We start from the raw sequence: 12,836 nt of genomic DNA on the forward strand, positions 1-12,836 counted from the left end.
ATGCTTCAGGGCTTCAGCCAATTGCCTGCAGCAGTCAAGAAGGATTTTCCCCCCCTCTGCATGATGTATTCATTGGCAGAGAGGGAGATTTTCTTCATCTGAAGCAGCAGAGATTCCCCACAGTAGGGGACAAGACCGTGGACGGGGGGTGGACCAGTATATGCCTGGCTGGTGTATCTTGCTCACATGCTCATAGTCCTACTAATTGCCAGATTTGGGATTCGGAAGGAAATTTCCCATAGGTCACATTAGCTGGAACCTTGGGGGTTTTCGCCTTCCTCTCCAGCATGGTGCTGGTTCACCTGCTGGAGTCATCTGGGCATAATCATTGCTCAGGCCTTGGACACTGGGGGCACCTTGACTCTCTTGTTCTCTGCCTGTGGTGCACGGTTTAGTTTCTTGAAGATTGAAGAACTTTAGTGTAACTAAAATCTTTGAGTTCAGCACAGGAGTATCGGAGTGAAATTTAATATCCTGTGATATACAGGAGGTCAGACTAGGTGATCTAATGGTCCCTTCTGGCCTTAAATTGTTTGAAACTATGAAAGAACAATCATGAGACCTATAAGATACTTTGATACTCTATTTGCATTTAGTGGAAACCAAGTAATCCTGTTTGGTCATTTTTCTGGTTTTGAACATTAAAGGAAGGATGGTTTATGGATGACTGCTAGATGACATGAAGTGAGCACAGAGCCACATATGTTTTGTTGGTGCATCAGTATAACAGTATAGAGTGGCTATGTTGTCAGTGCCATCCAAGAGTCAGATTGCTCGTTCCATTTTAGTCATTGGGCCCAATTCACCTCAGTGCTATAGATGATCTTGGTGCAGAGAATGATGAGGGATTAAAGATGGTTTTATGTCACCTTTGTATCTCCCTGATGGTGGGGCCATCATGGGCTGGTTGAGCTCCCAACAGAGGTTGGCGCCCAGAAGACTTGCACCTGGCTGCCAATTGTAACCCAGGCCATATCTCCTTTTCCCAGGCTATGCTATCAACATGCCCCCTGCATCAGGGATTCCTGCTGGGTGTGGCACCGAGCCATTATATCAATCTTGCACTTGCTGAGGATACCCCTCATGTTGAGAAAATTTCCCCATGGGCCCTACAACAGTTTTCTTCTTTTTTTTGCTTCAGGAGCTGCAGGGCACCAATGAGTTGGGCCCATTGCTTGGTTGACAGGGGGTGTAGAAAAATGAGGTTACATTTTCTTTTGTTTTTAAATAGCTCAAAAATGTTTTGTTTAACCCAGTGATGACTATTTCTGCTTTATGTAAACAAACCCCAGTTGCTAACTGAATTTCTCTTCCCCCTTGTCCCCCCCTCCACCTCCAGGATGTCTTGCTGCTCTATTATGCGCAATGGTGTGGATTCTGTGCTTCTCTTAATCACATCTTTATCCAACTAGCGCGACTTCTGCCTCCAAACAACTTCACTGTGGCGAGGTAAAAGAATCTATCCTCATTTTCCACAGTATTTTTAACTATACTGTTGTGACTACTTAGACTTCCAGACATGCATATATGGATATTTTGTAGCTTGTAAAGTTGATATAGTGCCATTAATTTCCACTAATTTATGTTTAATTTTAAATTAAGATTGCATGTCTGTCAAATTAGATACAAGTCCCATGAATTTGTTATAAGCAGTGTATTATAACATTACATAATAAGTTTAGAATAGATTCCAATTTAGTCTATTTACTCAAAATTGAGTTGAGTGAGCTCATCAGCTCAGAGGAAAAATATATGTAAAGAGAAGAAAGAAAAAATGTATACTGTACTTTGGGTAGGTGCTTTCTCTCTCCTTTGTATGTACATTTTGTTTTCATGTAAGTAGTGCTAAAAGGTTTAGCACAGGGTGGTGGTTGGATTGCTGTCCTGCTAGGTTTTTTTGCACTTTTAAATAAAGTGATTTTTTTATCTAGTACACAGTTCGTGATAGACTGCAAAACACAGAACCTGGTAAATCATGGGCAGCAAGAGTGCAAACTTTTTCACACCACTCCTCCAAAAGCTGTAGCGAAACTATGTGCAATATTATATTGTATTATTTGAGAAATAATATGAGATTATGAACCCAAGGCTATATTGTGCAAGGAGCAAGACTTTTGAGTGCTTAGCAGTGCCACCTTGGCATTCCCTTACTGCCATGTCTTTTACATCAGCACTTGCAAACTCTTCTTGAGTTGCATCTTTTGTCATTTCACTTTGGCTGAAATTCACTTTGACCAAGGGCCAGCCTGAGGCCTATTTATCACATAAGCCCAATTTTTAAGACTTTTAAGTGGGAACCTATCATTTATGCTGGGACAAATTACACTCTCAATGAGTAATCTATATCAGGGGTTCACAAACGTATTTGATCGGGCCCCCCTTCTTTGTGTCTGTAGTTGTTTACACACATGTCCCCTCCCATGAGTACATATACTGCCACCCAGCTCTGAAGGCAAAGTAGAGAGCAACGGCTGCTGGCTGGGCACCCAGCTCTGAAGGCAGCACCACGCCAGCAGCAGCACAGAAGTTAGAGTGGCAATGTGAAAAATGATATTTGAGCTCCAGCTGCCCCCTTTATTCCTGCGTTCCAGGTGTGCGTGGCCCTTCTGTGTGAGCCCCAGCCACTTGGGGCTGACAGCCAGACCTCTTTTTAAAAAAAAAAAAAAAAAAAAAAAAAAAGGCACGCAGCTCGTGCCTCCCTTGACATATTCCTTTGCCTCCCTTGGAAGGCCTGCCCCATAGATTGAGAACCACTGATCTATACAATACTTCATCCAAGTTTTGCCATTCCCTCTTACTGATAATATTTAACCTGTTGCACCATACATAGCTTAGGCTAATAATGGAGCAAGAACGTCTTCAATGGTCTGACAACCAGCTAGCTATATAGTTTTTTTAATTAACTATAAGAAAAAAATTAGTATTAGAAAAAAATCCTTTTATTTAATTTTTAAAATGGCACATTTATCTCCTTTATCTTATTTTAATGAGCTGTTAAAGCAGTCCTAAAACCTGCTTTTCTAAGTAAATACAAAATTTCACTCTCAGTCTTGGCACCAGCTTCCCTTGAGCTTTGATTGCTGAATTTCAGTTTTATTGCAGGGCCTATTCTTTTTCTGTTCCCATCTTCTCTCTCATTCCCAGAGGTAGTGGAGTGGTTACTTGTGCTACTCTCCACATTCTTTTCCTTTCCTGCACAGGAGTCAGATGGTTCTGATTAACTGTAACAGAATCCACCTCCTGGTTTAAAAGGAGGTACAACATAATACAAACATAATATACCACTGTTATTAAAGTGCAAGCACACAAAAACGAATGTGGGGGGGGGTTCGAAAGGGAAATAAAGGGATTGGACAAATTTCATTGGGGAGCAAGTTCCATGTTGTAGGGCCCACTGCCACAAAAACAGTCTCATGCCTCCTGCTATTTAAGCTTCCCATCAGTCAGTAAAAGGGCTAGTCTACATGCATTTTTTGTACTACTTCAACAATATCAGTTTCTAAACCATTATAGTTAAAATGGTACAAAAACTCTGCATGGACAAGCCCCAAGGCTCAACGAGTAAGTCTTCAGTGTAGCCAGAGCCAACACAGTTAAGACTTTAAAAAAACACCACTGCTAATTTAAAGTCAACCTGCTGTAATAATAAACAACTATAGATTATTGACAATCTGTTCCCATCTGTAAGATGGTGCTCTCCTATTATAATGGATGAAACTCAAAAGTCTCAATGTTGTCCAGAGCACACTAAACTTGTGGTGTCCTGGAATAAGTGATAAATAGTTGTGTTTAAGCATGCAGCTGAATGGATGCTTGCTGTGATGAGCCATATGAGGTGTTTCCTATTCTGAGGTCTGAAAATCTCTCTCTCATATTGTTGTTTATAATGGGAAATCTGGTTTTCTGGGAATCAAGATAAAGGTTTTTTTAATGAATTGCTGTGTTATTAATTTACTTTATGAACAGTGAGGATATACCAAATGTCTTTCCATATTTTTCCCAAGACAAAATGTAGCTGACACCATACATCCTACACAGTTGCAAAATAGAAAATTTCTAATGATGGCTTTCTTTCCACTTACCATTGTATAAATCAGGGGTTCTCAAACTTATTTGATTGGGCCCCCCTTCTTTGTTCCTGTAGTCGTTTACACACTGTCCCCCCCAAAAGTTCAGATACTGCCACCCAGCTCTGAGGGCAGAGTGGAGAGCAGTGGCTGCTGACTGGACACCCAGCTCTGAAGGCAGCGCTGCGCCAGCAGCAGCAGCACAGAAGTAGGGGTGGCAATGTGAAAAATGATATTTGTCAATATCACTTTTCACAGCAGACTTCTCACTCCATTGCCACACTTACTTGTGCGCTACTGCTGCCACCCTGGGCTAACAGTCAGACCCCCACCACCTTCAGGTGAGGGATTGGGGTCCAGGGTGTGGGGGAAGAGTCCGAGCCTGGGTGGCGGAGCTCCAGCTGTCTCCTTTATCCCCACCTCCCGGGTGTGCACAGCCCTTCTGCAGGGCTGACAGTCAGAGCTCTTTCCCCCCCCCCCCCCCCAAAAGCACACAGCTCACACCTCCTTTGATATATTCCCATGCCTCACTTGGAAGGCCTGCCCCATAATTTGAGAACCGGTGGTATAAATGATTGAAACTGCAGCCAATGGTTGTCAGATCAGCATGTCTCAAAACAAGAGTTCTTCCCAGTACACATAGTAAGTGGCAATGATTAGTCCAGGTTTAATTCATTACTGAATAAGAAAATTGCGAATATTTATACTAATTTCATTTTCTAGCAGGAAAATATCAGCTAGAGATCTGTTATGACAATTAGCTAAACTGGGATTAGTTGTCTTGAGTATTATGTGTAACTCTTCTAATTTGTCTTCACCATGTTTCTTGTGTCAGAATACATTTAGGCATATTTTCTCTTGTGACCTCTAATCCCCCTCTAAAATAAAAAACAAAACAAACCAGATATTTCAGAAGCAAAAGTAATAGATGGAATGTTCAGCTGCATCTTTATCAGTTTATTTTTTCTTTTTGTTTCGTTTTTAACAGAATTGATGTCACTCGAAATGACCTTCCATGGGAATTTATGACGGATCGTCTCCCAACCATTTTGTTTTTTCCTTATAACAGGTAATGTCATTTCTTTCTCTTAATTTTTTTTTTTTTCCATTTCTTGGAGTTTGAAAAATGAATCTGGTTACATGCCTAAGAGGAGAGGAAAGCCAAACAGCAATTCATTACCATGTATTTATCATTATTACCAATGCACTTTCTAAAATAGACCTGTGGACAAATGATGATTTTCTGAAAGTGAATTAAATTATAGCCCAGGTGTTGTTATTTTATAGTTTGTCAGTATTTATTTGTAAACAGCAATATGTATTACTAACCTTATTTCCTCATATAATTTTCCCCCTCATTTGGTTGTGCAGCAGTTCTTTTGGCATTGTCAGAATTGGCTAGTGAGTGAGAACTGGAGGGAAGAGAATGACAGGAAAAGAGGCATAGTTAAAAAAGAGACTGTGAGAGAGGTCAAAGGATCACACAATGGGTTATTGAAGTAAAAGGCAAGACTTCTTGCTAGTTTTCTATCAAAAAAGTTAAAATAGGCCTGGGCTGAGGCAAAGGGTCAGGCTCTTTCCTAGTTAAACTAATCCATACATCCTATCTCTTAATAAGATAATTAAAAAAAATAAACAAACAAAGTTAAAAACAGGCAAGAATTTAAAAGCTAAATGAAAATAGAAAGTTGGCTTGAATTTATATTAAAAATGCTAATAGGCAAGAGTTAAAAATAAAAGCAATAAAAGTCAAGGAGTTGGAAGTTAAAGGGAAACTCATTGTATCCTCTGATCATAATGGTTTCCTCTGTGAATCTTTTACCCTACTCCTTGGTGTCAATGATTATATTGTAAGTTGTTTGGGGAAGTTTCTTATATGTTTGTAAAGTGCTTAGAACCTTCCTAAATAATAACAGTTTAATGTCTGGTGGAATTGAAGGCTTCTCATTTCACCCAGACAGAGCCTTCTGAACCTTCATTGGTTAAAGTAAAGTTGTTTTGTGTTTCGCCAAGCCCTCCATTCTGAATTGGTATTTTTACTCAGTTAAACTTTTTCTTGATTGCATGTAATAGTGGCTGTCACACAGCACATCATTTCCTAGCTGAGGGGACATCTATTGGCTACACAGTTTGACACTCTTCCATCTTTTATGGAGGCAGAAAGTCCTCTACAGTTCTACAGTATTTCTGGCCCCTGTAAACTCACTAGAGAAGATGCCAATATTATACATACTCTAAGGTCTGATTCTACAAATATTTATACATGGAAGCAATTTTACAAATGGGAATAGTCCATTGATGGCTATAAGAATAAAGGCTCATGTGATTAAAATTACACGTGATTAAGTATTTATAGGATAAGGGACTACATTTTCCTCTGTAAAGCATTATCTGCTGAGGTGTGGGCAGTTTTATGATATTCTCTCTCTGTATACAAGGAATTTTCACACTAGAGCAAGCTTCAACAGAGAATATGTACACAATTTACTTAATTGGCCAGGTTCTTTCTTTCTTGTGTGTGAATTGGATCTCATTTTCTCCTTGTTTCTTGCTCCATTAGAGAAGTCATTAATCCTGTTTTGTGACATCATTGTGTTGCCATAAAAGTATGTGAAGTCATAAATACAACATTATGATTTCACTCCAGGATCAAGCAGAAAGAGAATCTGGTCTGAGGGGGAGAAATGGGTATCTGAAAAAGCACATATCTGAAATATAAGAGGGGAAGTAGGTACACTTATTATCAAAAGTCTTCTTCAGCAAGGAACCATTGTTAAAACTGTTCTGAAATTGTACTGGTCTTTAATATGAGATTGTCATGTCTGCATACGATGAGTCAAATGAGAAACAATCTTTTGCAAATACTAACCATATTCTTGTATTGTTTTTCTGCAGTGTTTGTTAAAGCTAAGTTTTATTTCAACCTATGAATATATCAAACACTGTGCTACAGGTCAAAGGAAAACCACATATGTAAACCAAGTTACATCATGTAATAATTTCCGGAGTAAACTATCAGTGGTTGGTGAAAGATTTTCTCCTGCAAACTGCATTTAATATTTCACAAAACACTTTGATACAAGTGCAATATTTTTTCAAAGTTTTAAATAATGTTTTGGGGAAATAGTTACTTCATCTGTCACCAGGATCTTTAATGTTACTGGTTCTGTTTCTGTTTTACCATAGCAATGAACAATCACACTGCGCTGCTCCAACTTACATCGCAGAAAATGTTAGTATTGCAAAGCACCTTTTTTTTCAGTCTGACTCATTAGCAAATCATTGGCCTTTCATAAGGGAAGAGCTAACTTCTGAATTAAATGTAACACATTATCTTCGCTGCATGAAGAGTGGTACTTCTTGATTTAAAAATAAATCTTTAGTAGATTAATACCTCCATAGCAGAATGATGATAAAATTTCCAAAGCAAAATGGCAGGAAGACTAGGAAATATGATAAGGGGAAGTGCTTCTAAAAAAGACTAAAATATTAGTCTATGGTGGTTTCATTTATCCAGATAGACAAGAAAACAAATTGTAGAACCATCAAGAAATGAACAAGGAAAACAACATTTCAGAAAGTATTAGCATAATATAATATGATATACAGAATAATCTTGGGTTCTATGAAAAAAGAGTGCAACACTTTCGTATGGTTTTTGAAGAAACAAGATGAAGAAAATGTGCTTGGTCATTTTTTCCACGGTTTTCTTCTTATCTTAACTCTTCCAGGTTTGGAGGGGTTTATGGTTTGGGTTATCACAAATAGTAAACTTTGTTTCACTTTTAGGAAACTTTATTCTCTTTCATCTTCAGAAATAAAATTGGGAATCTAATTTTATTGAATTTAGAAGCTCAGAAAAATATATATATAAATTTCAGAGTACACTGTAGATTAGTGGGTTTTTTTTAAAACAATGTGTGTATAGGCAGAGATCCTAAAGTTACCTTTAATTACAATCAAAATTAAAATCAAATTTAAAGTTCTGCTTAGAAGAGGGGAGGGGGGTCTTTCACTGTAGCAATCAACCAATTAAACTTCTGAGTTCATGTCATATTATACAGAATTGTATGGAAATACAGGGGGTGCAGTTGGGGTTCTGTTACCATTTGAGTGACTGTTTCAACAAACAGGGGAAAAAAACAAATCAGAACTTTATGTTCCTAGAATTTGTTATGGCTATGAGAGGACTCCTGTATGAAATCCACTGTGGACAATGGCAAGCAGCTTTAATGTACTGCTTCACTGGTCAGATACTGTAGTAATGGGCACTGCGGAAAAGAATTAAGTGGCCACTGTGTCACAAAAATATATGACATTGTTTCTGTAGATTTCTAAGCAAGTGCTTTAAATTCCGTTCCATGATCAAAAACTAAATATGTACTGTACAGAACATATTCCGGAACTTTTTTGGGGGGGTTGTTTGGTTGTATTAGTTTATCACCAGTATTAATATTTTACCTGATATTTGAAACACTTTGGAGGAAACAACTTTTGTATAATGGCTGAGATCTATTACAAGCCAATTAAATTAGTTTTATTTCTGTTGATTTTGAAGACAAATCAATTAAACACTCGTTCATTCCTTTCCCAGCATAGTTTCACAAACTTGTTTCTGAACAGGTCTCCTGTGTCTAAGTGGCTATAACAGAAAAAGACATTTTAAACAGATGTGCCATTTGGACTTTGATACATTTGGCGTCTGGGAGGACAAAGACCCAAGAGAGGATTTATTGCTTTTCTATTGTATTTCATGTTCTTTTTCTATTTTTCTTATTATTATAAAGCAATATCCAGAGGCACTTTTTTCTTTAAGAAAAATAAAGTTCACATTCAGAGTTGAGAGTAAAGTTAACGTTTCTTCAGGTAGATTTTTAAAAGAATATTGTCAAGCTTGTTAGACCTAAGAACTGACTTGCCATGATATTGGGGCCATATTGAAATTTTTGTGTTCTGGATTATTTTAAATTTAATTTATTTCTTTTTTGCATCAAATATTCCACATTGCCCTGTGTAAAATTTTGCCTGACTCCCATTTTAAGAGTCTGTTTCAGTTTTTTTCAGTTTCTTTTAACTTTGCCAAACTGTAACCATTTGGGCTGAACTTTTACATGCTGGCTGTGCAAATTGGGCTGAATTTTTTGGAAAATTTCAGCTAAAATTGTTTAGCTGTTTCAAAGACTGGGCTAGGGATAAATACGTGCATTACCCATATTTAAAAAAAATCTTGCAATCTTTTCTTTGAACAGCTCTAGCTCCCCCCTTCCTCCCCCTTCCCTCCCCAATGCTTGGAGCAGGGACTTGAAATTTGATGGGGAGTGGTTTTAGTGTCAGGGATATGCCTTTTGTCATCTCCATGAAAATCTGCACATATTTGGCCAAGCTGTAAACTCAAGTTATAAAAAAGGCAGGGATCCTGTGGCAAAACTAGTATGCAATCATGTGCTTAAAAACTCTCATAATGAATATGCACACGGGAACTGAATTAAGGTTGCACGGTGCTTGAGTTTGCAACCTTAATATTCTTTTAATGTAGTTTTTTTGTGTGCAATTATTTTAAAAGTAGATTTTTAGACTTTTAGCGAACTTACTTACTTGTGACTTAAATGGTACTGAACCAACCCGTGCCCATGTGATCTGTGATGTGATAGCAATCTCTGTCATAAGGTGTGAGTCTTGTCTTATTTTTCTTTTATCTAGTCTTATAATCTGCTACTATGTTTGCCTTCCTGCTCCCTCCCTCTCATTGTTTAATTGCTTGTCTTTCCTCTCTTCTCTCTGCTCTGTTTTCTTCCTAATGCTATTATCTGGTGTGTATTTTTAAAAACCAATTTTAAATGGTTATTTTGGAGCCTATCACCATAATATCTAAGCAGTCCTTTATCTTTTAGGCTCATGGTTTAGTAAAACATGACTTTTCCCCTCACTGTGTTTCTATAAACTGTGTGTGTGTGTGTGTGTGTGTGTGTGTGTGTGTAAAGAAATGGTTGTGATGTAATAAATGGTCATTATTATATACGAGTACATTTTGTCTTTGTGTAGATTCCATATTTTTGCCAAATCATGACAAGCTGCATTACATTTGTGTGCTCTTGTAGTTAGCAATTGAGAAGCACAAGACTGTGAGTATAGAAGTGACTTATCTGATCATGAGACGTTTGTAGGGGAAAAGAACCTTATCCATGTCATTACTTGTTTACTCTTTCAAGAATAGCTTAGCTTTGAACAGGAACTTCATTTGGCATAGGTTTTTGGACTGTTAGTAAAAGGGGATCATGTTGCTTTTCCTACCTGAAATGGAATAAACAGAAGCTGCCATAAATTAAACGAAGTAAACAAACAATGTAATATAGTATGAATGTTCCGTACATCAATAAATTCGAGTATTTTCCAGGATTTCATAGAGAGTATCTTTTGAGGCAGCAGTGCGCTTAATAGGTCAACATAAGTACATACGCTTCCTTCTTCCCTATGTATAAACAACTAAAGCAGCCCAGGAAGCAGTTTTAGATTTAGATGATTTGGAAGGGTATTTGGAGTTGGCAGTTGTGTCCATTTTACAGAAGTGATAGCAGTACCTTTTGTGAGGCATTAGGTACTGCAGTTAGATCTGTGAATAGGTGGAATATAGAGCATCCCATTCTGATCAGATTTTCTCATTGCCTCTCCAGCCAGGAAACAATCTAGTGTATTTTTCAACCCTCATCTCATTCTTTTCTTGCTGTAGCTTTTCTGCTCCAGTTTGGAGGTATGCCTTTTAGTCCTTTTGGGTAACCTCAGATATTGGTCACCTTTTTAATGGTGTTACTGATTGATCCAGAGTCGGCTTCTAGCTTCTGTATTTTATGGTAATGGGACTTTTATCCTTGGTTCAGCAAAACTCCCATTAACTTCAGTGGGAACTTTGCTTGAATCACCAACTCTAAGCATTATAATGTTTTTGCAGTTTGATTCTTTCATGGATTAGGCAGCTAAATAGAATTCAAAGAGTTTTTCACTGTTTTGTTTCACAGAACTATATAAGGTATAATACTCCTATCATTTAGTCATCTTTGAAACATCCACTTCTGTTGTTGTTTTATTTCCTGGTCTGAAGGGTATATTGTGCTGACTGATTCAATACCAGGACTGGGTTACAGTGCTGTATCTTTCTTCTTTTGGAATAGTCCATTTTGGGTGCATTCCACAAGTAATGCTTTTACCCATCTCACTTTGATTCACTCACAGCCAGGCTCCCACTTCCTCAGGGTGATTAACATGAGTTTATCCAATTTGATGGGTCACACTGTGTGCATATTACATGCTGTAAATCCCGTTAATGATTTGGCAAACAAAGGAACTTTGTAGAAAAGAGTGCAGCTGGTGCTTTTCAATAAATCCCTGAATTTGGACGGAGGGATTATAATCACGGTTGGTGTTGCTGAATATACGAGTTGTTTCTCTATCCAGTGAAGTTCTGCAGCATAAGATAGTGAGTCCCATGCCCAATTCTCCTGAACAACTTTAACATTGTCTCAATAAATCTCAGATTTGTATCTAATAAACAAACAGGATTTTGCTGGTTAAAAGTGTACCCCAGGCTTAATACTTGTCTTAAGAACAGATATTCCTGATTAGAATTGTGGAAATATGACAGTTTCCCACTAATTTCCAGTAGGTGGTAACGAGTTAATTTTTATCTGGAAACTGCATAGTATGAGATCTACTATAAGGGGGAAAGTACACTTTGGACTGGATAAAGTTTTTCCTTCGTTACCTCACTTTTAGAGTTGAATTAAGGCAAACTTGTATAAAACCAGTTACCTCTATTCAGAAAAATCACTATTCTATAGTAAGAGAGATTTTATCTTTACCATATCAAAGGTGAAAAAGCTTAATTTGGGGCGGGGGGGGAGGTGTATATTATTTTTCCATTCAAAAATGTTTCTTTGGACACTAAAAACCACAAATTACTTCAACATTTTTATAAACAGTGTAAAATTGTAACCTACTGTATAACCCTTTAAACTGGGTCTGTTTCCAAGTCGAACTGTGCCATTTTGTTGGGTACCTGAAATTTAAAAACCCACCCGAGGAAAATGCAGTATGGTGATGATTGTTGTTGAGCATTTGCAAGTGCGGTTTTCTATTAAAATGACAGACAGGACTGAATCCTGCATGTTCCAGTAATCTGTTTAGGGCAAGGACAAGAGTAGGAGAGAATCTTTCTTTCCCTTCAGCTGAGGTGCAATAGCATTTACTCTTAAACAGAAGGCTTTCCCTGCTCATTAACATGGTGGAATAGGGCCTTGCTACCTTTCATACCCGTTGTTTTAAAATAGAAAGTTTGAGTGGTAGCTTCTGCAAGTCTGTGGCTGCAGAAAACTAAATAAATAAAGAAACCCTCTTTCTTCATTAATATTGCCCTACCACAGGATTCTGACCACTGTCATCAATGCTTTGGACACCTAGATCTTAAAACTCAAATTCTTACAAAGCAGAAAAGAAAAATCTCAGATTTTCTTTAGAGGGATATTTAATCTGGTTCCTCCGTTTAAAAAGTAAGGCATCAGTATTTTATGACTGTTGTTGAACTAGTTTCTTAACACATCAGAGTAACTAAATTTTCTGCAGTAACCCCTTCCTCCTACATTATCCTCTAAATAAAGGAAAACTTAATTCTTTCTGGCATTTAACCCATTTTCTTATGACCCCCTACATATTTGTTTAATATACACCAGAAAAGGATTACTACACAATTGTTTTATGGTTGAAGAGCATTATACAACC

The 12,836-nt window shown here is 37.7% G+C and overlaps 2 protein-coding genes across 6 annotated transcripts in view; one reads left to right on the plus strand and one right to left on the minus strand.

The window, feature by feature from the left end:
* TXNDC11 (thioredoxin domain containing 11) overlaps positions 1-12,836 on the plus strand; it is a 99,336-nt gene that overhangs the window by 82,830 nt on the left and 3,670 nt on the right. Inside the window, exons 10-11 of the mRNA XM_065412763.1 lie at positions 1,340-1,449; positions 5,056-5,136. Of these exons, the coding sequence (XP_065268835.1) occupies positions 1,340-1,449; positions 5,056-5,136 (191 nt within the window). The remainder of the gene's footprint in view (positions 1-1,339; positions 1,450-5,055; positions 5,137-12,836) is intronic.
* SNN (stannin) overlaps positions 5,123-12,836 on the minus strand; it is a 33,389-nt gene continuing 25,675 nt past the window's right edge. For 4 of the 5 annotated variants that reach the window (XM_065412764.1, XM_065412765.1, XM_065412768.1 and 1 more), the window contains exons 3-4: positions 5,397-5,479; positions 5,123-5,211 (exon numbers count right to left, since the gene is read on the minus strand). The gene's annotated coding sequence lies outside the window, so the exon portion shown is untranslated. Of the gene's footprint in view, positions 5,212-5,396; positions 5,480-6,697; positions 6,776-12,836 lie in introns of those variants that run through there. The other variant, XM_065412769.1, reaches the window with a different exon arrangement.

The sequence above is a fragment of the Emys orbicularis genome, chromosome 10 (genome assembly GCF_028017835.1).
Source record: "Emys orbicularis isolate rEmyOrb1 chromosome 10, rEmyOrb1.hap1, whole genome shotgun sequence".
In the NCBI taxonomy this organism is placed as follows: domain Eukaryota; kingdom Metazoa; phylum Chordata; order Testudines; family Emydidae; genus Emys; species Emys orbicularis.